Source organism: Sus scrofa, chromosome 10 (assembly GCF_054392235.1).
Source record: "Sus scrofa isolate SSC_HxYL_T2T_F1_AM1 chromosome 10, Sscrofa_HxYL_maternal_Yorkshire_Landrace_v2.0, whole genome shotgun sequence".
In the NCBI taxonomy this organism is placed as follows: domain Eukaryota; kingdom Metazoa; phylum Chordata; class Mammalia; order Artiodactyla; family Suidae; genus Sus; species Sus scrofa.
Window position 1 is genome coordinate 8,501,797 of NC_139392.1, and position 21,649 is coordinate 8,523,445.

At 42.2% G+C, this 21,649-nt stretch overlaps 1 protein-coding gene across 1 annotated transcript in view; it reads right to left on the reverse strand.

Moving 5' to 3' along the window:
* USH2A (usherin) overlaps positions 1–21,649 on the reverse strand; it is an 837,868-nt gene that overhangs the window by 174,969 nt on the left and 641,250 nt on the right. The window contains exons 56-57 of the mRNA XM_021064292.2: positions 19,200–19,398; positions 7,489–7,596 (exon numbers count right to left, since the gene is read on the reverse strand). Of these exons, the coding sequence (XP_020919951.2) occupies positions 7,489–7,596; positions 19,200–19,398 (307 nt within the window). The remainder of the gene's footprint in view (positions 1–7,488; positions 7,597–19,199; positions 19,399–21,649) is intronic.

Here is a 21,649-nt window from a genome sequence, read left to right on the forward strand (position 1 = left end):
GCTCTGGCCTCCCTGACACTGTTCTCTCCATCACTCATGAAGCTCCAGCCACACCCGACTCCCTTCTAGCCTCAGAAAGCTTCAAGTTCTTTCCTGCCTCTGGGCCTAGACCCTCTCGATCCCTCCGCCTGGAACACTTTGGCTCATGACACCATAGTTCAGTGACCTGTATAAATCCCCCCTTATCCAGGTCTTATTTGACAGCTATTCCCTAACTATAACTTTAACCCAGTCGACCGTGATTCCAACCTCATTCCTCTCAATTGTAGGCCCTTTTCTATGTTCTTCCTAACAGCCCTCATATCATAACCATCTTCTTTCTTTGATATCATCGTTTTCATATTGTTACGACGGTGGCCTATTTTTCTTTTTTTTGGGGGGGGGGCCGCACCCATGGCCTATGGAGGTTCCCAGGCTAGGGGTCAAATTGGAGCTACAGCTGCTGGCCTGCACCACAGCCACAGCAACGCTGGACCTGAGCCGCATCTGTGACCTACACCACAGCTCACGGCAATGCCAGATAATCTACCAGGACCAGGGATCGAACCCACATTCTCATGGATCCTAGTCAGCTTCGTTAACCACTGAGCCAAGAAGGGAACTCTTATTTTTCTTGTTATTAATACAAAGTTAGCTCCATGAGAGCAGGGGTCAACTCTGTATTATTAGTCAATATATCTTTATGGTTAGCACAATGGCTAATAAATAATGAATGAATAAATTTATTGTGAATATATATCCTCAAAATTACGGTGTTAAATACTCCACAGAATACAAATGGGATTAAGATGTGGCTCATGCTTACAAGGAGTTTATACCCTTCTGTATAAAAGATAAAATGTAGACACAAACGACTGTCCTTTCAGATCAAAGAGTCAAGTAGTCTCATAGAGGTACAAACATACAGACAGAGAACCTAGTGGGAAGAAAGATCAGTCTATCATTTCCTGCTGCCAGCTGGTCACACTCTGAACAGACACGTAACTCCCTTCCTCAGCTTTTAAAAACCCGTTTCAATATTAGGTTCCCTCTAATCAATAGTTTTTGTTTGATTGCATCTCCTGTGTAAAGTTACTCACAGGTAACTTAAAGGGTAACATAAAGGGTGAGATTTCAAGACTCGTGTAAGAGGGAGTTCCCTTCGTGGCGCAGTGGTTAACGAATCCGACTAGGAACCATGAGGTTGCGGGTTCGATCCCTGGCCTTGCTCAGTGCGTTAAGGATCTGGCATTGCCATGAGCTATGGTGTAGGTTGCAGACGCAGCTCAGAACCTGAGTTGCTGTGGCTCTGGTGTAGGCCAGTAGCTAGAGCTCCGATTAGATCCCTAGCCTGGGAACCTCCATATGCCACCAGACTGGCTCTAGAAAAGGCAAAAAAGAAAAAAAAAAAAAAAAGACTTGTATAAGAAAAAAAATTTCAGGACATTCAAATGCACTTTATTGAGCAATGTTCTAAAGGAATCAAGATGAATTTGAAAATGCCTCCAAGTTACTGGATTTTCTAAGGAACAACTTATTCCTGAGAAGAAAGTAGTTCATTTTGTTCTGAAAGCTCACTCTATGTTAGGCACTTGGACAAATCCACAAATCACAGGATACATTTATGTCTGGGTCTCTCTGCCAAGAGCCGCTGGATGACTCAACCAGCTAATTAGAGTCCTGATTTAAAACTGATATTAATTTGTTGATTTAAGAGATGAAGGATCAAGCTTTAGTTCATAATCTGCTTCCTGCAGTCCTGTCTTTCTCTCCTTGAAGGATGTATTAAAAACCACAAAAGTGCTATAAGAAGGCTCTTGCTTAATTTCTGCTCTGAATTAGTCAATGCAGCCTGTGGATACAGAGGAGTTAATGAAATGAACTGAAGCAACATTTGGGGGTTGCTTTATGTTTTAAATTAAAGTTGAACTTCATATTTCTATAAGCTGCTGAAAGCTCTGTTCATGCTAGTAATAGCCCTGTGTCCATTGGTTTGATTTATAAGATGAAATTGGAATGTGTAGAAAACTAGTAAGTGCTGTTTTTAACTTGCATAAGAATATGGAGACACTGCTGACTTGGCAGCGGCAAGAAATCCTTGATTGAATAAGACCCACCTTTGGTCAGGTGTCTTACTCAGTCTCAGGTGAAGAATCTACATTCCTCTCTGAGCCTATGGCATCAGAAAATCTATTCTACATATTGGGAGGGCAGAACTGAAGCAGTTCAAGGGCAGGACATGGATGGCCATGACGGAAGTCCTCTAGAAGTGGGGTGGGGAGCAGGGAAACGAGCTGAGAGGTGTAAGAGCCAAAGGTCAGAAAAAGACCTTGATTAGTCTCTCGATATAAAGCTACTTAATAAAAAGAACATGTCTACCAAATTTGCTTTCACTTTCTCTTGAGTGCCACCCAATACCACTCACTTCTTACATGCCTATGAGTCTTCACTCCGAGTCAAAAATCCCAACATTGGCTTTCTCTTGGAAGCTAGTGAAAGGAACCAGTAATTGTATTGGCTGATGTCAGAAATGCATTGACTTCTAGACTAGTTATTATTAGTTTGCTGATTCAACTCAATTTTGTCATTTTTCTGTGTTGGACGCTGTGGATGCGGGGATGAAGACATATGGTCTTCTTTTTATTTTTTTCCTTTTTTGGTTGCCCTTGCAGCATATGGAAGTTCCCAGGCCAGGGATGGGATATGAGCCACAGCTGGGACCTACGGCACAGCCTTGGCAGTGCTGGATCCCTAACCACCGTGCTGGGTCGGGGATCGATCCTGAGCCACCACAGAGACAATGCCGGGTCATTAACCCACTGCGCCACAGAAGGAACTCCAAACAGATAGTCTTTATCCTTTAAGGAACCTACTGCATCACGGTGAAGAAAAATGGATAAATAATTTATAGTCCACTTTGATACATGCTTTCAGAAGAGGAAGTTTCGTGTGCTATTAGAGCACCTAGGAAGGGTACCTAACATGGGCTGGGAATGAGATGAGGATGCGATGGCAAAGGGGTCAGAAGAGGTTTCCAGAGTGGGAGACCTCTGAGCCAAATTCTGAAAAAATGGGAGTTAGTTGAGAGAAGATGTAGGGAAGGGTGTTTAGGCTGAAGGAAACCCCAAAAAGTCCTAGGGACACAGAAAGCATGGGAGAAGTTCAAGTACCCTAGCATGACTGGTACATTACATTGCATGTGGGAAGCACCAAACGACTCCACAGATGGGCAGAAGCTAAAACTTGAGGAACTTATTCTGATTTACTAAGATGTGGATTTTTTTTATTCCAGAAAGAAAATGGGATTTTTATAGAGGTGGCTAATGTGAGATACACCTATTTTGGCAAAAGGGGAAACATAATTGGGATGGATGGAGATAAAAGAAAGAGGAAAAAAGGCTAGAGACTGGTTAGGAGGATCTAGAGAAGTTACAGGGGTTGGAACTAAGGCAACACCAGAAGAGACGGAAGGGAAGAACTAAATTTTAAAAATCCTTAAAATTTAAAATTTCTACCATGTGGTATCACTTAGTCACAGAATCCAAAACACGGCACAGACGATCCCACCTACAAAACAGAAACAGATCACGGCTAAGGAGAGCGATGTGTGGGTGCCAACAGGGAGAGGGGAGGGAATGGGATGGAGAGGGAATTGGGGTTGGTGGACACAAACTGCTACATCTGGAGTGAGTGGGCGGTGGGGCCCTGCTGTACAGCACAGGGGACTGTGTGTGACTGGGTCCCTTTGCTGTACCACAGCAACTGAAGATACCTTATAAATCAAGGGCACTTTAATAAAAAACCTTTATGAATAATTGCATCCTATAGCCTAAGGAAAGGGGAGCATTGAGAATGTCAGTTTGGGGGCTCAGGTGGTGAGACAGATGGTGGTCTTGAGAGAGAGAAGAGAGGGGGACGAGTGAGTGGGAAGAGAGATTTCAAATGCTGAAATACTCAGGTGGAAGTGTTTGTAAAACACCTAAATATAAACATCGGATAGACCCACAGAGACATGGGCCTTCGGTCTCTAAGTGTAGGCTTCATGAACGCTCTAGAACTTGGGAGTTTTCAGCCTTCGGTAGGAACTCCAGCCAGCCCTGGGAGTTCCAAGGGGGGCTGTGGGGTTACAAGCACAAGGCTGGTGGAAAAGGCACACCCACAGGTGAAAGAAGGGCAGAGGAAGAGGAATCTGGAATGACACTGAGACAGGTGGGTCTTCGTTTCCTCTTGCTTTGTCCTATGATCAGTGCTAGGGAAACGCAGGCCTACCATTTCGCATGACTGAGCTCTCAAGCGAATCGGAGCTGCTGGTACGCTGGCAATCCCGAAGAGGGAGCAATAACCCAGCTCCAGCTCTTTCCACTGCTTGACTGTGGGTCCACCACCGTTTTCCAGGAGGTTAACATCGTGAGACCTAGGTCTGTCTTATCCACAAGGCTCCAATGTGTTTTAACATCTTTTTAAAAGGCTATGAAATAACAGAGTCGCTCCAGCTTACACATCCAATCCGTGTATTTAAATTCTTTTTTTAAAGACATTACATGAAAGACATGAGGAGAGCTCAGGGTGGCTTGAATAAACACTTCTTTTTAATTCTCTCTATATCCACGTAGGACACTCAAATGTTAGACCTTGAAACTATGCCTCACTCAACTGGGTCTTTGAAAATTAATTATATTTGGGTTATTAATTTAAAATGATATAATATGTTTATTTCCACTTTAGCAAAACAACAGAACTTAATGGTACCGCTGATTCGTTCCCTTACCGCATCCCAGTTAAGCACTCCGACCACACCTATTTCTCATACAAGTTATTCACAACTGGCACTTATACAGCCAGAAAATGGCTTCTAAATCCATGCTTGTTCTGCAGAAGAAAAGCCCATTTAGTTTATTGTTCCTTTGCACAGTTATTCGTGTTAAAGGAACAGGGCATAAAGTCAAAAAAAGAAACCAAGTAAAACATTTCTCACCTCATACTCCCCAGCACTGTTGAAAGCTATCATTTTTCAGTCACGAAATCTGAACTCTTTCAAGCAACTTTAAAAAAATTTTTTTTTAAGTGAGACTTTAGATGCAGAATTTCTGGGAATTTAAATACATGGATTGGATGCATAGACTGGAGAGACCCTGTTACTTTATCAGGCTTGAGTTTCAGCCAAAACGGGTTGATAGATCCTTTAGAAATTATCCGTTATCATCAAAGTATCCATTTGATAGTTTACCTTTCCAAAAAATCCACTGCTGGTTTCTTCCTTTCAAAGGAACCCCAAGCTTTTTGACATGAAACATTCTTTATATAGAAAACATCATTAGTGGATTCCTGGTGAGGAGCCATATGCCCCATATGTGGAGTTTTCCATTTTATTCCCCATTTACTGGTAGGAAGTTCAGGTCTAATATTCTGAGGTACAACAACCCCTTTCATTAGAAGAGTAATGGACAAGTGGTCTGATGATAATTAACATTATACGTCTGTTCAGAAACTTATTTATGCCTCTGTTTCCCTCCATGGAAAACAGGCAGATAATAAAGATGAACACAAGAATGCATGGATTACTAGCCCAGCCTTCTGAGTATGTTTTTCTCCTTAAAGTAAATGATACTACCTATCCCAGCACCCAACCCCCTGCTAACCATTATTACAGGTGGGTCTGTATGCTTCCCAGAATCTTTCCTGTGCATTTATTTATTTATCTATAGAAATGAATATCATTTACTATATGTAAAGATGCCACATATTAATACAGTTCTATACCTTCTATTTTATAGGTACAGATCATTTCACTCCTTTGAACTGGTGCACAGAATGCCATAACATGAATGTACCTGAATTTATGTAGCAATTTTCCCACTCACGGACATTTAGATTGCTTCCAATATTTTGCCATTTGTTTTTTATCTTTAACATTTGAACAAAATTTTTGGCTGTGCCTGTGGCAGGCAGAACTTCCTGGGCCGGGGATTGAACCTGCACCACAGCAGCAACCAGAGCCACAGCTGTGATAATGCCAAGTCCTTCACTGCTAGGTCCCTGGAGAACTCCAATATTCTACCATTTAAACAAAAAAATATTCCAATAAACATCGCGGTACAGGCCTCCTCGTGCAGCGGTGGAACTGTTATTTTCCTGGCACAAATACTGAGAGTGGAAAACCTGTGTCTCAGGGCATGACCCTGTTAAATTTAGTGGCTAGTTCCAGTTTGCCTTCTCAGGTGATGGTGCCATGCTCTCTTCCCTCCAGCTGTGTTGACTGTGGATTTCCTCCTCATGTTCATTTGCCAAAATCTTTGTTTTTCGTGGTCCATCTCAGAAGGCACCTGCTGCATAACATCTTTCAACCCGTATCTACAATGGGCTGTAATCTCTCCCTCTTTAGATTGACCTGAGTATTCTGTTCATTTATTTTTTTGTTTGTTTTTATTTTATTTTTTTATTGTTATTTCCCCAATACAATTTTTTTTCTTCCTACTGTGCAGCACGGTGACCCAGTTACACACACGTATCCATTCTTTTTTCCTCCCATTATCAGGCTCTGTCATAAGGAACTAGACATAGTTCTCAGTGACATTTATTCTTTTTTAACATCGTCTTTCACAGTCTCTCTCTTCATATTGATTTGTGTACTTGTTCTGTCATTTCTGTTTGATTGTCAGTTCTTGACGGCAATGAATTTTTGTTTTTTTCTTTTTAGGGCCATGTCTGCAGCACCAGGAAGTTCCCAGGTTAGGGGTGGAATTGAAGCTGCCATGCATGCTTATGCTGCAGCCACAGCAACACCGGATCCGAGCCACATCTGCAGCCTATGGTGCAGCTTGTGACAATGTCGCATCCTTAACCTACTGAGTGAGGCTGGGGATCAAACCCTATCCTCATGGACACTGTATCTGGTTCTTACCCCACCGAGCCACAATGGCACCTTTGAAGGGAATACTTTTAATCAGCTTCAGCAGCTGCTCCTGGAATATTTAACTTTTCATTTTTGTCCTTTTAGGGCCACACCCGTGGCATATGGAGGTTCCCAGGCTAGGGGTCAAATCGGAGCTACAGCTGCCAGCCTACACCATAGCCACAGCAATGCCACCTCTGAGCCATGTCTGTGAACTACACCATGACTCATGGCAATGCCAGATCCTTGACCCACTGAGCAAGGCCAGGGGTCGAACCCACAACCTCATGGTTCCCAGTTGGATTAGTTTCTGCTGCACCACAATGGGAATTCCTAGAATATTTAACTTTTGATTTTTGGAGGAATTTCATATCCAAGTAGGTGATACTTTTTTCCATGGAAAACCACTTCTAAAAGGTTTAAGGAATTAAAAGCAAACTGCCTTGGGAGGCTTATAGTTTAACTAAAACTGAAAAATGGGAACCTAAAATATTATTTTGTTTTGTACCTCCAGGCTTTATTTCTTTTTCGTTATTTGTTATTAAAGAGTTTATAGACTCCACATCAAAATACTATATGAAACTTCTTCTCCCAAATCATGGGCATTTTTTAATTACCTTGAGGGGCTGCCTGCAGGGTCTGACCTAGAAAAGGCTCGCTTGACGTGCATCCAGCAGGTGTACAAGCTGTAAGGGTGAAGCTGTAGTTGGTGTACGGCTGCAGACCTAGAAAGAGCAAACAAGAAATAAAGAGCATCCTGAGAGGATTATTTATTATCAGTTAAACACCAGAAGTAACATGCAGAGTTGTAGATAGGAGATCCAAAAATTTTAAGAGCAGGGAACACTGAGGGAGATACAACTTCACGAGCATCTCCGTGTTAATAGACACTTCCTCTCTCGCTGATAAAACAATACATTCTCAGCCTCAGAAGAGATCTTGGAATTCACGTCATCCATCCTTCGATTTATCCTTCCCTGGACTCCCCTGTTTAAGGTGTCACGGAAGATACTCTGCCCCTGTGTCCATAGGACTCCATCACCTGAATAGCACATTTCATCTTTAGAGAGCTCTAGAGTTCTCCCTCTGTGGTTTGAAAGTCGTTCCTTACACTGTGGTGAACTCTTTCTACCACTCCTACCCCTAAGGACTTAGAGAACAAATCTAATTTCTTTTCCACATGACAGTTCTTCAAATATTTGTAGACAGTTTTCAAATTCCCCCTGAGTCTTCTCTTCTCCAGACTAACTGTCCCCATTTCTGAAAGTGCTTCTTATATGAATAGAGGCAGAAAAAAAAAAAAAGATTAGATTCAACATTTTTTAGGCCCAAACCATATTCAGCTCATCTGAACACCAACTAACCCCTCCTTTAAAAAACACTCTGCATTTCTTCACCATATGTGCCCGTATTGTGACAGCTCACACTCGTTTCTGCAGTTTTTTGGGGGTATGTTCTTTTGTCTTTACACATAGATTAAACATACTTTGATAAGGGGATAGTGTTTATTACTTCTTTTGTATTCAGAATATGATGCAGCACAGTAATTGCTCAATAAGTTCTCGGGGGGGGGGGGAGAGTGGCAGCCCATTTACAGGAGAAGTTGGGTGGTGGTAGATTTTACCGCTCTGTTGGCAATGACCTTGGAGGAGTTACTTAGCTCCACTCGGCCTTGATCTACGGGTCTGTAAAAGAGGGAATCACTGCATCGAGCTTCCAAGGCTGTTGAGAAGATGGGATGGGTTACTTAGAGCAGTACTTTCTTCTAGCAAGAGCCACCTTAAGACTCAGCAGCATTCAACAAGGAGTATATCAAGGCTAACGCCTTTTGCCTTGAGTCTTGGGAAAACTCAAACAATGTCAAAGCTTTAAAAACATTTTCTTAAAAAAAGAATAGGACTTAATCTCTACGCCAAATAATTGCACTAAGTTATGACATGGATCCAACACTTCCTACGCTTATTTTTCATGAATTTTCACCTGTGTGTTCACATTTCTGTTCTTTTGGTGAAGCGACTCTTCATCCAGAGACATTTGTGTGTTGCTCTGTCACTGTAGGCAGATCTGTGCAAATGCTACATTTTAAAAGATAAAAGTAGCACTTTTTATCCCCTGAAATTACTTCTTCTTTCATCACCTTCAACAGTATCTGACATTTTATTATATGTCTGATTATTGTTTGTCTCTCCCTCCATGATGTTAGCTCTTCAAAGGCAAGGACAGTGTTTTGCCGACAACTGTCCTTTGAATAGTGACCAGGTCCAAAGTAGGTGCTCGTTAAGTGCATGAAAAAATTAACTGGTTCATTCAGAATCCGAGCAGAAGTCTGGGTTCTCGGCTAAAGCCATCGTGTTCTGCAGCCGGAGCTGCTCCAGGATTCAGATTCAAAGGCCTTCGTGTTCCCTTATCAATTTAATGATAAGATGCGGATACTTATTTGATTATAATCTTCCATTTGGTTGCTATGGAGGATTTACATAATGTTGATATTTACCTGATTTACAGACGAGGGGTATGATGAAAGAGCTAAGCCATATCCAAGCCTTATATGTTTGATAAAACCTTATGGGAAAATGCTGAAGATTATAAAATATAGAGCTCAAGAGAAAATGGAAGGAAATATCCAAGAGAGAAGGTCAAAGACAGCTGTGGCTGATTCAGCCTGAAGATATCCCCTCCTTTTCTGCCACTTCTGAAAAAGGGGGTCTTGACCCTTATAACACCGTTTTATCTGAATGTCTTAGAATGTAAGCCCTTTGAGAGTAAGAATCATATCTTTGAGTTTTTCTTTAAAATCATTTTTCTCCCATAGTGCCGATTTGATGTGTCCAATGTTTGTGAAATATTGTTTAAGGAAGACCAAAAGCACAGAAGTGCTTAGGCAAGGCTATGATGGCAAGGTGATGATGGCAAGGCTATGATGGCAGTAAGGATGGCAAGGCTATGATGGCAGTAAGGATGGCAAGGCGATGATGGCAAGGCGATGATGGCAAGGCGATGATGGCAAGGCTATGATAGCAGTAAGAATGGCAAGGCTATGATGGCAAGGCGATGATGGCAAGGCGATGATGGCAAGGCTATGATAGCAGTAAGAATGGCAAGGCTATGATGGCAAGGCGATGATGGCAAGGCTATGATGGCAGGACTATGATGGCAAGGCTATGATGGCAGTAAGGATGGCAAGGCTATGATGGCAAGGCTAAGATGGCAGTAAAGATGGCAAGGCTATGATGGCAAGGCGATGATGGCAAGGTGATGATGGCAGTAAGGATGGCAAGGCTGTGACGCTGTGATGTCCGTGTATCCATCACAAGTGTGATCTGACCAAACAGATTCTTCTCATAATCTTCTCCCCCGCCCATGTGTCTATCTGAGTAGGAGATTCTTCTTTAGTTGCATGTTATTATTAAAATAATAACAGAAATTAATTTATGAACAATAAACATTTTCTAATTTTTTCCTGAAGGTCAGACTTAAGTGTATCTACTAAAACTGAAGCAATACTTGATTTTTCTCTGAAATATTCTAATAAAAGAAAGGTTCAACTCTCTTCCTCTATTTTATGTTGGCTGGCCTGGTTTTAGACTTTTTCTTAATGAGTTGAATTTTTTTCCATTATAGTTGGTTTACAGTGTTCTGTCAGTTTTCTAGCGTACAGCAAGGTGACCCAGTCACACATACATATATACAATTCTTTTTCTCACATTATCCTCCATCGCACTCCATCATAAGTGACTGGATAGAGTTCCCAGTGCCATGGCTTCAGACTTTTGAAGGACATTTTAGGATGGGTCTTAGAAAAAGAAGGGACAATGTCATCATAGAGGTGAATTAAGATTGATAAGCAGATTGAGGATATTTGGGAGTTCCCATCGTGGCGCAGCGGAAACGAAATCTGACGAGGATCCATGAGGTTTCGGGTTCGATCCCTGGCCTCACTCAGTGGGTTAAGGATCTGGCGTTGCTGTAGCTGTGGTGTAGGCCGGCAGCTACAGCTCCGATTGGACCCCTAGCCTGGTAAACTCCAAATGCTTCAGGTGTGGCCCTCAAAAGACCAAAAAAAAAAGAAGCTTGAGGATATTTGCAGTGAGGGTAGTAGCTAAAGAGAATGGTCCATAGACGTAGAGTCTTTTCTTTACAAGAGTTTTTGGAGGCGGCGTCTTGGTTTCCACATCTGTAAAGTGTGGGCGATAGGAGTGCAGAAGGCCTAATTGGACCACGGGCTGATGTGAGGGAGGGAAATAGATGAATCCATAATGTTCTATATTCTATGTCTCAGGTCTTGTCTTTGTCCAATTGTGAGAGGGCTGGGTAACCAAGAGGCTTGGTTCAAACAGTCTGTAAGGAAAGCACGGGCTGCCACGAGGCATAGACGATTTACATGAACTGGATGACTTTCATGTCTGTGACTCTGTAAAACTCCATAAAATCAACACATTTCAAGTAGAATTTGCTGTCATTTTAAGGAAGCCCCTGTTGGTAGTCCTTAAAATGAGACATGTATGAAATATTAGCAACAGGCAATGCAAAGGGCACACGAATTGAAAACTACTCATGAATGGATCAGGATGAGAAGAGGGAAATAAAGAGACGTCTCCAAGGAACCGTTCAGACTGTAACTTAATCCTAAAGTTGAAGAGTAGAAGGAGCAAAGAAAACATCATTCAAGGGCTCAGCACGGAATTAAAAGAGTAAGAAATAGAAGCTGGAGCGCAGAGAAAGGCAAATGCATGGAGAAAAGCCAAGTATTTAACATTTCAGTGTAGTGGAGATTACTGTGGCTACAAATTACCTGAATTTCCCTACAGGGAATCCTGTTCTCTTTTAAAGGAAAGAAGCATATACTATAACCAAACTCATTACAATTACACTTGCAGGTAACACTCCTTTCAAGAGTAAATATGTGTTAAAAAGAGATCGCCAAAAAGTCTGCCTGTGGATCATGAAAACATGATTTGGAAAACAAAGCCCATAACTGTGTAAGTTACCTTGAATGTACTCTAGAAGAACAGCTTGTTTTTAATTTTTTAATCTCCAGATAGTCAGAAAAAAAGCATTTTGTCCATTATAATTTCTGATAGCACGTGCCACTTCAAGACATTCATCCAGTTATTCTAGAGTATCACCTGTTCTTTTTCTTTTTCTCTTTTTTTGTCTTCTGTCTTTTTAGGGCCATACCTGCAGCATATGGAGGTCCCCAGGTTAGGAGTCTAATCAGAGCTGTTGCTCCCGGCCTACATCAGAGCCACAGCAACACTAGATCTGAGCCGTGTCTTCGACCTACCACAGCTCATGGCAACACCGAATCCTTAACCAATGAGTGAGGCCAGGGATCGAACCCACGACCTCATGGTTCCTAGTCGGATTCGTTTCTGCTGCGCCACGATGGGAACTCCTCACCTGTTCTTTTCTTAAAAATTACCCAATAGTCCTAAAGAATAGGTAAGTTCACAACTTCCTCGGTCAACTTGATTAATGATTAAAGTGCTGAGAGGACTGAATTACAAGTTTTTGTTAGGTGGTTACCAAGTAGTGTACACCCTGTGGGAAGGTTACCTGTCCCGGCACCAGTCCACCCAAACTGGATGTTTGCCCTGGCCCACCTGAACCAGGGCATCGAGTCTTGTTTCTGGAAAAGACCCTCCCACCTGCCTGGGATCTCACTAAGTCTCCGCATCTCCCTCCCCCGCAGCCTAGAGCATCTCTACTCGTGGACATTCCTAGGAACTTCTGGCATCCACGGGCAGGCAACCTTGGCTGTGATGAACAGAGCTACGCCAGGGTTCTACTTGAGACTAATCTATGTGAAAATGTGGATGATCAAAACAGATACACCAAGACAACATGGACTCACTTTAGAGACATCTAAGGTGCATTTAAATTTGTGTCACAAAATTTAATTGAGAAATATTTTAGGAGCTCCTTCTCTTTTTTCCTTTTTTGGCCATGCTCACAGCATGAAGAAGTTCCAGGGCCAGGGATTAAACCTGCAACACAGCACTGATTTGAGTCACAGCAGTGACATTGTCACGTCCACAACCCACTGAGCTACCAGGGAACTCCTTGTGTCTCTTTTCCTTGATAGTACCATCCAGTAGAGCCTCAGCAGCTCTCCATCCCAATTAGTCAAGCCAGTTTCTTGCCTCTTTGAGAACAGTCATGGGTGCTGACCATTTCTTATGTCAATGCTTTGAAGTGAGAATTCATTTGATACCCCATGTGAACTGGACATCAGACCATCCAAACACAAGGCTCTTGCATTTGAAAATGCCAGTGAAATAGCTTCAAGACTTTCAGTTCTGACTACTAGCGACAAGCTTATTTGCATTCTTAATTCTGCATTTTATGTGAAATTCTAGACCATGGATTAGGCTCCTCCCCCTCATGTCAGAGTGATCAGATTCATCCCAAGAAGCACTCCTGAGAAAGTTACATCTTTGGCCAACTCTCCAAACATATTCATATTAAGATCATTATTAGACTGTCCAAGAAAAGACATTTTTGATCTTTGAGATACTACTTTAGTAAATGTTTTTCTTCCCTGGAGTTTGGTGTTATACTAGACCAAAGTGTCTTTCCTGTACCTTTGCAAGCATAACTTTCTCCTCTAGAACAAAACATGGCATCAGGCAGCAGCGAAGTCTGATGTTGTTCAGATTCTCCACAAAAGGGCATATCCCAGAAAGGAAAGGAGTTGGCTAGAATTTTGGGGACTAAACAGAAGTAGTGACTATCCCGGAAGAGTACCTTGGAATATCTGGTATTCCGGGGAAATTTTTTTTTTTCTTTAAATACAGGTGTCTAGGCAACGGTTGCATGTAGTTCTTTGGCTCTAATATTATGTCTGTAAGAATGGTAAAAGGAAGGAAGAAATCATGGTTGATATTATGCTATTTGGGGGCACAAGCATTCAGGCTCAAAAATTTCCTTGCAATTTGAAAAATGAAAATAAAATGAATTCTCACCTATTTCCACAGATCTGAGGCTTGGTGGTCAGTGGTCACGTGGCAAGTGGGGGAAATGCAGCCCAGAGCATCACACACCACAACAGAGGCTCCCACAGCAGTTCAAAGGACATGATTGGCCATCCTAGTTTTCCTCTGATCTACTCCCATTAAAGAATTATACTGCTGATAAATCCAGATTGCCAGAGACCAGGCTTCACGGGCTTCATGGGCTTCACAGGCCTGCAAGCTATGTAGTCACTCAAGTGCTCATGCTTAGAAGGTCCTGTGTTTCAATCAGTTTTGATCGTCTTAAAATTCGGAATGATTTTGAACACAGGGCCCTGCAAATGATATAGGCCATGCTGCCTGAGTCTTAGATGTGTTTGATGGTGATTTTTATATCCAACCAATAGGGAATCTAGTCTGTTAGATACTAGTTTCCTTGTTAACATTTATTCATTCCACAAAGATTTTCAAACACTTGATATATGGTAGGTACTTCATAGATCACAGTCTAGGTGACACAACAGCAAACAGGAAGCTGTTGCCTCGGTCCTTAAAAAGTTTTAACTCCTCACTGAAGAACAGAGACCAGAAAAAGGATACTGAATAAAGAATGAGAGATACCACGAGAGCAAAGCCCATGGTAAAGTTATTTAAATGTAAAATCCTCAAATAAAAATGTCACATTTTGCGATGTTGATGGTCAAATTACGTTCTCTTTTTTTTTCAAAAGTGTATGATACCTCTTTCAGGACATTAGTCATACATTTTCTGCTACAACCAGCCTTGTTAGGATTTGTGCCATTTAGTACAGGAGGTTTTCATGAGCTTCTATCAGGATGAAAAAGGAAGGCAAATTCTTCTCTCCTTGTTAATTTAATGCTGACAATTCTTCCCCTTTCAGTGAAATGAAAGGGTGAGCAACTTTTCATGAATTATTTTGAAAACATTTCCCCCAGCACTAAGAGACCCCGAAGCCCTTATCATGTCTGTTGCTAAAGAGGACATGATTAATTCATTTTGTTCTCAGTGGCCCTAATTATTTAGTTAATCCTTCCCCCTCTCTCCTCTATCCCAACACCCACATCAGCGGGCACACGGAGGAGGCAAAAGTAACCCAAAGTGAAACAATGCTGAAACTGACATCCCAATTGTTCTGTGCAGGAGGGTGGATGTCTCCTAATAAATGATAGGAAAAGGTCTGTTATTGACAAGCTGCCACGCGCTGTTTGCATTAGCGAATATGAGAAGATGATGGCTGTTAGCCCTTCATCCCTACGGTATTGAGCTCAGTGAGATAACAGAAAACGCTTCAGTTTACTTAAAGCATTGATAACACCTCTAAATAATTAACTGAGGACTTCCTGTCTTCAATTACTTAATGCTTTTTTTTTTTTTTAACATCTTGAGAGGATTATAAGCAATTTATGGATTTCACATGATGAGTGCATTTGCCACTATTCCCACAAAGCATTTATGGGATCATGTTTCTAAAGCTTTGAGGTAATTAAAAATAAGCCTGGAGACAAGGGGGCTGAGGCTAGGTGCCCGCTCTGCTCTCCCTTCTGTCGGGGCTAAGGACCGAGATGCTGGGGCTCCGGGATGACCTGGGCTGCTGCTTCATTACTGCCCAGCTGTGACTTAGGGTTTTGGCAAATGACAGGAAAATCAAAACCTTTATCTCCAGGGGTTCAGGCAGCTCTTTGATCAACCATTCGAGATGGCATGGGAAATGAATTTGATCATTTTAGTTCATTCCATGGACTCAATAAGACAGTCATTTACATCGCCAAATATTCCGGACTGAATTTGGTCAGTCAGCTAACCGTGGAACTGAATTTTTCCCTGGCAGATCAAATGCATGAACATCACACAGATTTCGGCTTTCAGATGATCAAATGCCAGGCACCATTCCCGTCCCCTAGGAACTGCGGACAGGAGACTCTGTACTTGGGAAGGTTTTGTTGAATGAAGGTTCAGTTCCTCATCTAACAAAGAAATCCCTCGGTAGCGCTGTATTGCCCCAGTGAAGTGCTCTCTAAATCTGTTGAAAATAGTACAGAGGAATGGACCAAATGAATTCTAACAGATTTTTTTTTCCATTTTATAATCTTATAAGAAGTAAAATTCGGTGGCGAAACTGAAATATTTATCCTAGTAAAGGGGGAATTCTGGCACTACGTTATCGGTGTGAAATCCCCTTTGACATGAGACATCCGTTAAAACATGACAATACAAGGAAAAGCTGGCGGAGTGGAGGTGTTTAAGGAAAAATCTTGGCAAGTATGTTATAATGAAGGAGGCTACCCATTCTGTTGGTTTGAACATCACTGTTGAATTTAGTCTGATGGCACATAAAAATGCTGGTTTCTAAAAAAATGCAAACTAGTACAGCTGGCAATAGTTCAAAGCCTGTGCTGTGACAGAATCTGAAGGAAGAGAATTCTTTTTTCTTTCTTTCTTTTTTTTTTTTTTTTTTTGTCTTTTCTAGGGCTGCTCTTGTAGCATATGGAGATTCCCAGGCTAGAGGTCTAATTAGAGCCATAGCCACCAGCCTACACCACAGCCACAGCAAGTCGGGATCCAAGCCACCTCTGCAACCTACACCACAGCTCACGGCAACGCCGGATTGTTAACCCACTGAGCAAGGGCAGGGATCAAACCTGCAACCTCATGGTTCCTAGTCAGAGTCGTTAACCACTGAGCCAGGATGGGAACTCCAAGAATTCTTTATCCTTGTATCCCGGTGTACTGTGAAACTTATTGCTACCACGTCTTAATGTGCCTTAACTTGGCTTTCAAATGTCTATAATTAACATTCCATTGCAATCCAAGTCCTTCTTTTGATTTTCTGCTGCTCCATCCTGTATGGAGTTCTGCTGGAGCCTCATTACACAAGTTATTCTTTGGCAGTGTTGCCTATTACTGGGAGCGTCTTAAGAACAGCAATCTTAGTTTAAAGCACTTAATATACTCTCTAGAACACAACACAGCAAGCAGGCTACACATTTTTTTTTTTTTTTTTGAGCAAAATGGTATTCTGATTTCCTTATAGAAGGAGGCAGTGAATGCCTTGGGCACCTCGAGTAGGCCAGTTTTCACCTTCGTCTTTCAAATGTGGACATTAAAGACATCCCTCATGGAGTTCTTTTGTGGCTCAGTGGGCTAAGGATCTGGCATTGCCCCTGCAGCGGCTCGGGCTGATGCTGTGGCCCAGGTTCCATCCCTGGCCTGGGAACTTCCACATGCTGAGGATACGGCCAAACCACAACAGCAGCAAAAATCCTTCACTCATCTGATGCGGATGTGGTGAGCATCACAGGAGGTAAAATGCAAATGGTTCTTTAGAATTATAAGGCACCATGTACAGTTTTTATTTTGTTTTATTTATTTATTTATTTATTTATTTATTTATTTATTTATTTATTTATTGTCTTTTTTGCCTTTTCTTGGGCCGCACCCCCACGGTATATGGAGGTTCCCAGGCTAGGGGTTGAATCGGAGCTGTAGCCACTGGCCTATGCCAGAGCCACAGCAACTCGGGATCTGAGCCGCGTCTGCGACCTACACCACAGCTCACGGCAACGCCGGATTGTTAACCCACTGAGCAAGGGCAGGGATCAAACCCGCAACCTCATGGTTCCTAGTCAGATTTGTTAACCACTGCGCCATGACGGGAACTCCCAGTTTTTATTTTGTAAAACAACATCATGCCAATTGCTTATGATGATTTGCATTTTTAGTGAAACAGGACAGAAGGAACACATTTGATAATCTAAATTGATGAGGGCTTTCGCCCATAGCCATTATCATGGGTTTAGCTCAGGATCTTCAGATCAGGATTGCAATGTGCTAGTCTGCAAATATTTATTAAGCACCTTTTGCAGGCTTATGGCCCTTTTGGAAAACAGGGTACATCTGTCAGCAAGTGTCTGCTTGTGTGTGGAGTTAAGAGCAAATCACCGTGAATTTATTTTTCTACCTGTGTGGCATGGCCTGGGCCTCCTCTAAAGAAAAATCAGGCATGCTTTTCCAGGTCTTTCTTCCCTTTTATATGAGTTTCACTGTCACGGGTACCTGTGCCCTCTGCCAAGCAGAGTCCAAAGAAAGGAAAACACTCAGGAGCCCTGGGGGGTGTGGAGGAGGCTCCTGGCATTTGGGAAAGAGCAAAAGTTGATAAACTCTTGCCTGTGTTCTCAGAATCTAAACAAACTTATGCAACTGTTTGGAATGATTCTGTAGCTCTAAGGTAATGAACTAAGTTACTTTACTTTCTTGAATTATTCTTTTTTTCTAGAACGAATGGGCATGAGTCTCTAACTTCCTCATAAGTTTGTGATGAAGATCAAATGAGACAGCACGTGCCCAGGGCTTAGGACAGCATTTGGCGCATAGTAAATCCTCTTATTCCTCAAACATGTATTTAGCACCTACTGGTGGCACATGGATTGTTCTAAGTGCTAAAGTTATAGTATTAAACCAGGTAGAAAAGGTCTCTGTGACCCTGGAGCTTACATTCCAGTGGAGGGAGACATAAAAAGACAAAAACAAACAATAAGACAACCCAAAACCAAAACACACACACACACACAAAACAAAACCCAAACATGCAGTCAGCGAGAGGCATGTGATGCAAATAAAATAAGGGGATAAGACGGTGCATTAGAAAAACTGTTCTAGACTGGCTCAGCCCAAAAACGGTTCTCTTCTTTTCAGAAATGACATTCAAACTAAAACATGTTAATTATTATTATAATCACCAGTAGTAATTATCTGACACTCTACTATTACACTGTAGTGTTATTATATTATTAAAGTTAATTATAATACATGTTATAATAAGCAAAAAATAATACAACTACTACGAATTCATGTTAATAAGAAGAACCACAACAACTTGTCATAACCAGTCAACTGTCAACTATTCTGTGTATTAATTCCCCATTCAGTAGATAAATGTCAGTCTCTGGCTGATTTTTTCTCCTGCCTTCCAGTACATTCTTGGCTATCCTAGTCCCATTCTCTCTGAGGATATCCTTGGGGAATGAAAATGCATCTTACTGTTTGTCGGGAAAAAAAAAAAAAAAAAGAAAAGAAAACGGTACTGATGCGAAAAACCCTACACATAAGGCATATCTAAGCCAAATAGAAATTATTTCTGAAGTTATCTGCTGTGGTGGCTTATTGCTGCCAGTGTGGGCTCTTCTATTAGCAGGGGTAAGTGGAAGCTGACCATATGTCAAGGGAACACGTCCTTTCGGAGTGACCTCATATATCAAACGCACGCTCGAGGGATGCTGGGTGCCCCAACCACAATGACAGCCTCTTACAGCAGGTAGGTTTTCCTGTTTTTTTTTTTTTTTTTTTTCCATTCTCACCTGTGATCGTATGCTGCCTCCTGTCAGTGGTGTCAGTGTAGATGAGTCCTTTCCCAACCTGCCAGAGCTGGTACTCTTTAATGATGCCATTTGGCTCCGGAGGGACTTCCCAGCTCACGTGCAGCGCCTCGGCACTGGGGGCGGTGACGGTGGGCGGAGGGACGAGCTGCGGGGCTCCTCGGGTCGTAGCTGCCACTACCTGAGAACACAGAAATTAACCAGCCCCTTATCGGAACATGACGCTAGGTATTCCGATCAAAGGGGAGGTCGCTTTTGTTTTCAAATGTTGTGGTCTGGCCTGGCTTATCATTAGCGGGGCTTGGCGAAATCAGCCCCCCTCCCCCTTTGAAGACATCTTTTTCCCTCCCATCCTATTCAAACAATGAAATCTGACCTTGAATACATTACAGAACCCTGAGACTACCATTTATCACAACAGCTCCAACGACAACGTTGACGGCAGAGTGCAGCCCTCAGTTTAAACAAGTGAAATCTGGCTGGCAGGCTGTCTTCCTAGACAACTCTTGATAACTCTTCCATATGGCCCGTTGGTGTCTTTGCATTTTAACAGCCTGATTTTGTACATTTTAAGCACCAGTAAATTTGGAGCAAAACCCACATCCGAACTTGCTTGCATATAACATGCCTTTTAGAGTATAAACGGGCTGCCTTTTCTGTACTCTTCCTGTGTTACCCAGGATGAGTTTACAGTGTTTGCACCGATGTTCTAGAAAGAGAATCAAGTGAGCAGAAAAAAGGGATCCATGAGCCAGTTATTCAGTCAACGCAGTCAAAATACATTTTGGATGAACACTGGCTGCCTTTGCTCTCTCACAGAATTAACTCCGCCTTCACTTTTCCACCAATTATTGTGGCATCTGCATAGCTGTGCTATAGGGAAAGCACGGGCATGGCTCTAGGACCGTTCTGATGGTGTCTTGTGATTGGGCCGATCAGGTGCCATCTGTCTGGAGGGTGGTGCACTCAACTCAGAGATGCTTCCAGGGTCTGGGGAATACGAAGCTGCTCACATGTGCTGAGGCTGCCGGGTCTGACTGGACGTTTTGCAGTGGCTGGTTCTTGCACAGTGTGTGAAGATGTTGCTGTTCTCGAGTTGGAACCATATGAAGACGGGGTTTCCTCTGTCCAGCTCGGCATCTGTGAAATGGCTCTTTCTTTATGTTCTTCTTTCATTGTCTGTTTCTTCCTTTTCCTCATTCTTAGTAGCATCCTCAAGGTGGCTGATCATTGACGGTCTTCTGGTTTTGTCACTATTCGTCTTGCACGATCACATTCACACTTCTTGCTTCAACTTCCTTCATAGATTTTTCCAGCAAATTTCAGTCATTTTCTGGGGGGCCACACCCACAGCAGGTGGAAGTTCCTGGGCCAGGAATTGAACCCACGCAACAGCTGTAACCAGAGCCACAGCAGCGACGACTGCAGAACCTTACCTTGCTAAGCCACCAGGGAACTCCTTTCAGTTACTTTTGTTTCTTCTTCCTTTTCTTTTTATGGCCACATCTGTGGTATATGGACATTCCCAGGCTAGGGGTCAAATTGAAGCTGCAGCTGCCAGCCTACACCACAGTCCTGGCAATACCAGATCTGAGCTACATCTGCAACCTATGCCTGGATTCTGGCAACACCAGATCCTTAATCCATTGAGCTAGGCCCGGGATTGAACCCACATCTTCATAGACACTATGTCAGGTTCTTAATCCACTGAACCATAATGGGAATGGCCACTTAAAAAAATTAATTTCATTGTAGTATAGTTGATTTACGATATTGTATTAGTTTCAAGTGTACAGCAAAGTGACTCAGTCTTACATATAAATATATTCATTCTTTTTTTATTCCCATATAGGTTATTAGAGATTATTGAATAGATTTTTCTGTGCTATATAGTAGGATCTCATCAATCATCTGCTTTTTATAGGAGTATGGATGTGTTAGTCCCACCCTCCCAATTCTTCCCTCCCCTAAATGGTTTCACCTATGGTAACCATAAGATTGGTTTTTTTTTTTAATATTTTTTTATTGTTATTTCCCCACTACGATTTCTTTTTCTACTGTACAGCATGGGGACCCAGTGATACATACATGTACACATTCTTTTTTCTCCCATTATCATGCTCCATTGATAAGTGACTAGACATAGTTCTCAGTGCTACAGAGCAGGATCTCATTTCGAATCCATTCCAAAAGTGGAATACTACTCAGCCATAAAAAAGAAAAAATAGTGTCATATGCAGCAACATGGATGGAACTAGAGACTCTCATACTGAGTGAAGTAAGTCAGAAAGAGAAAGATTGGTTTTTTGATTGGTGAGTTTGTTTCTGTTTTTTAACAAGTTCCTTTGCATCCTTTTTTATTAGATTCCACAAACAGGTGATATTATGCTCAGTGAAGTCAGAGAAAGACAACACTTAATTCAGCTGCTGAC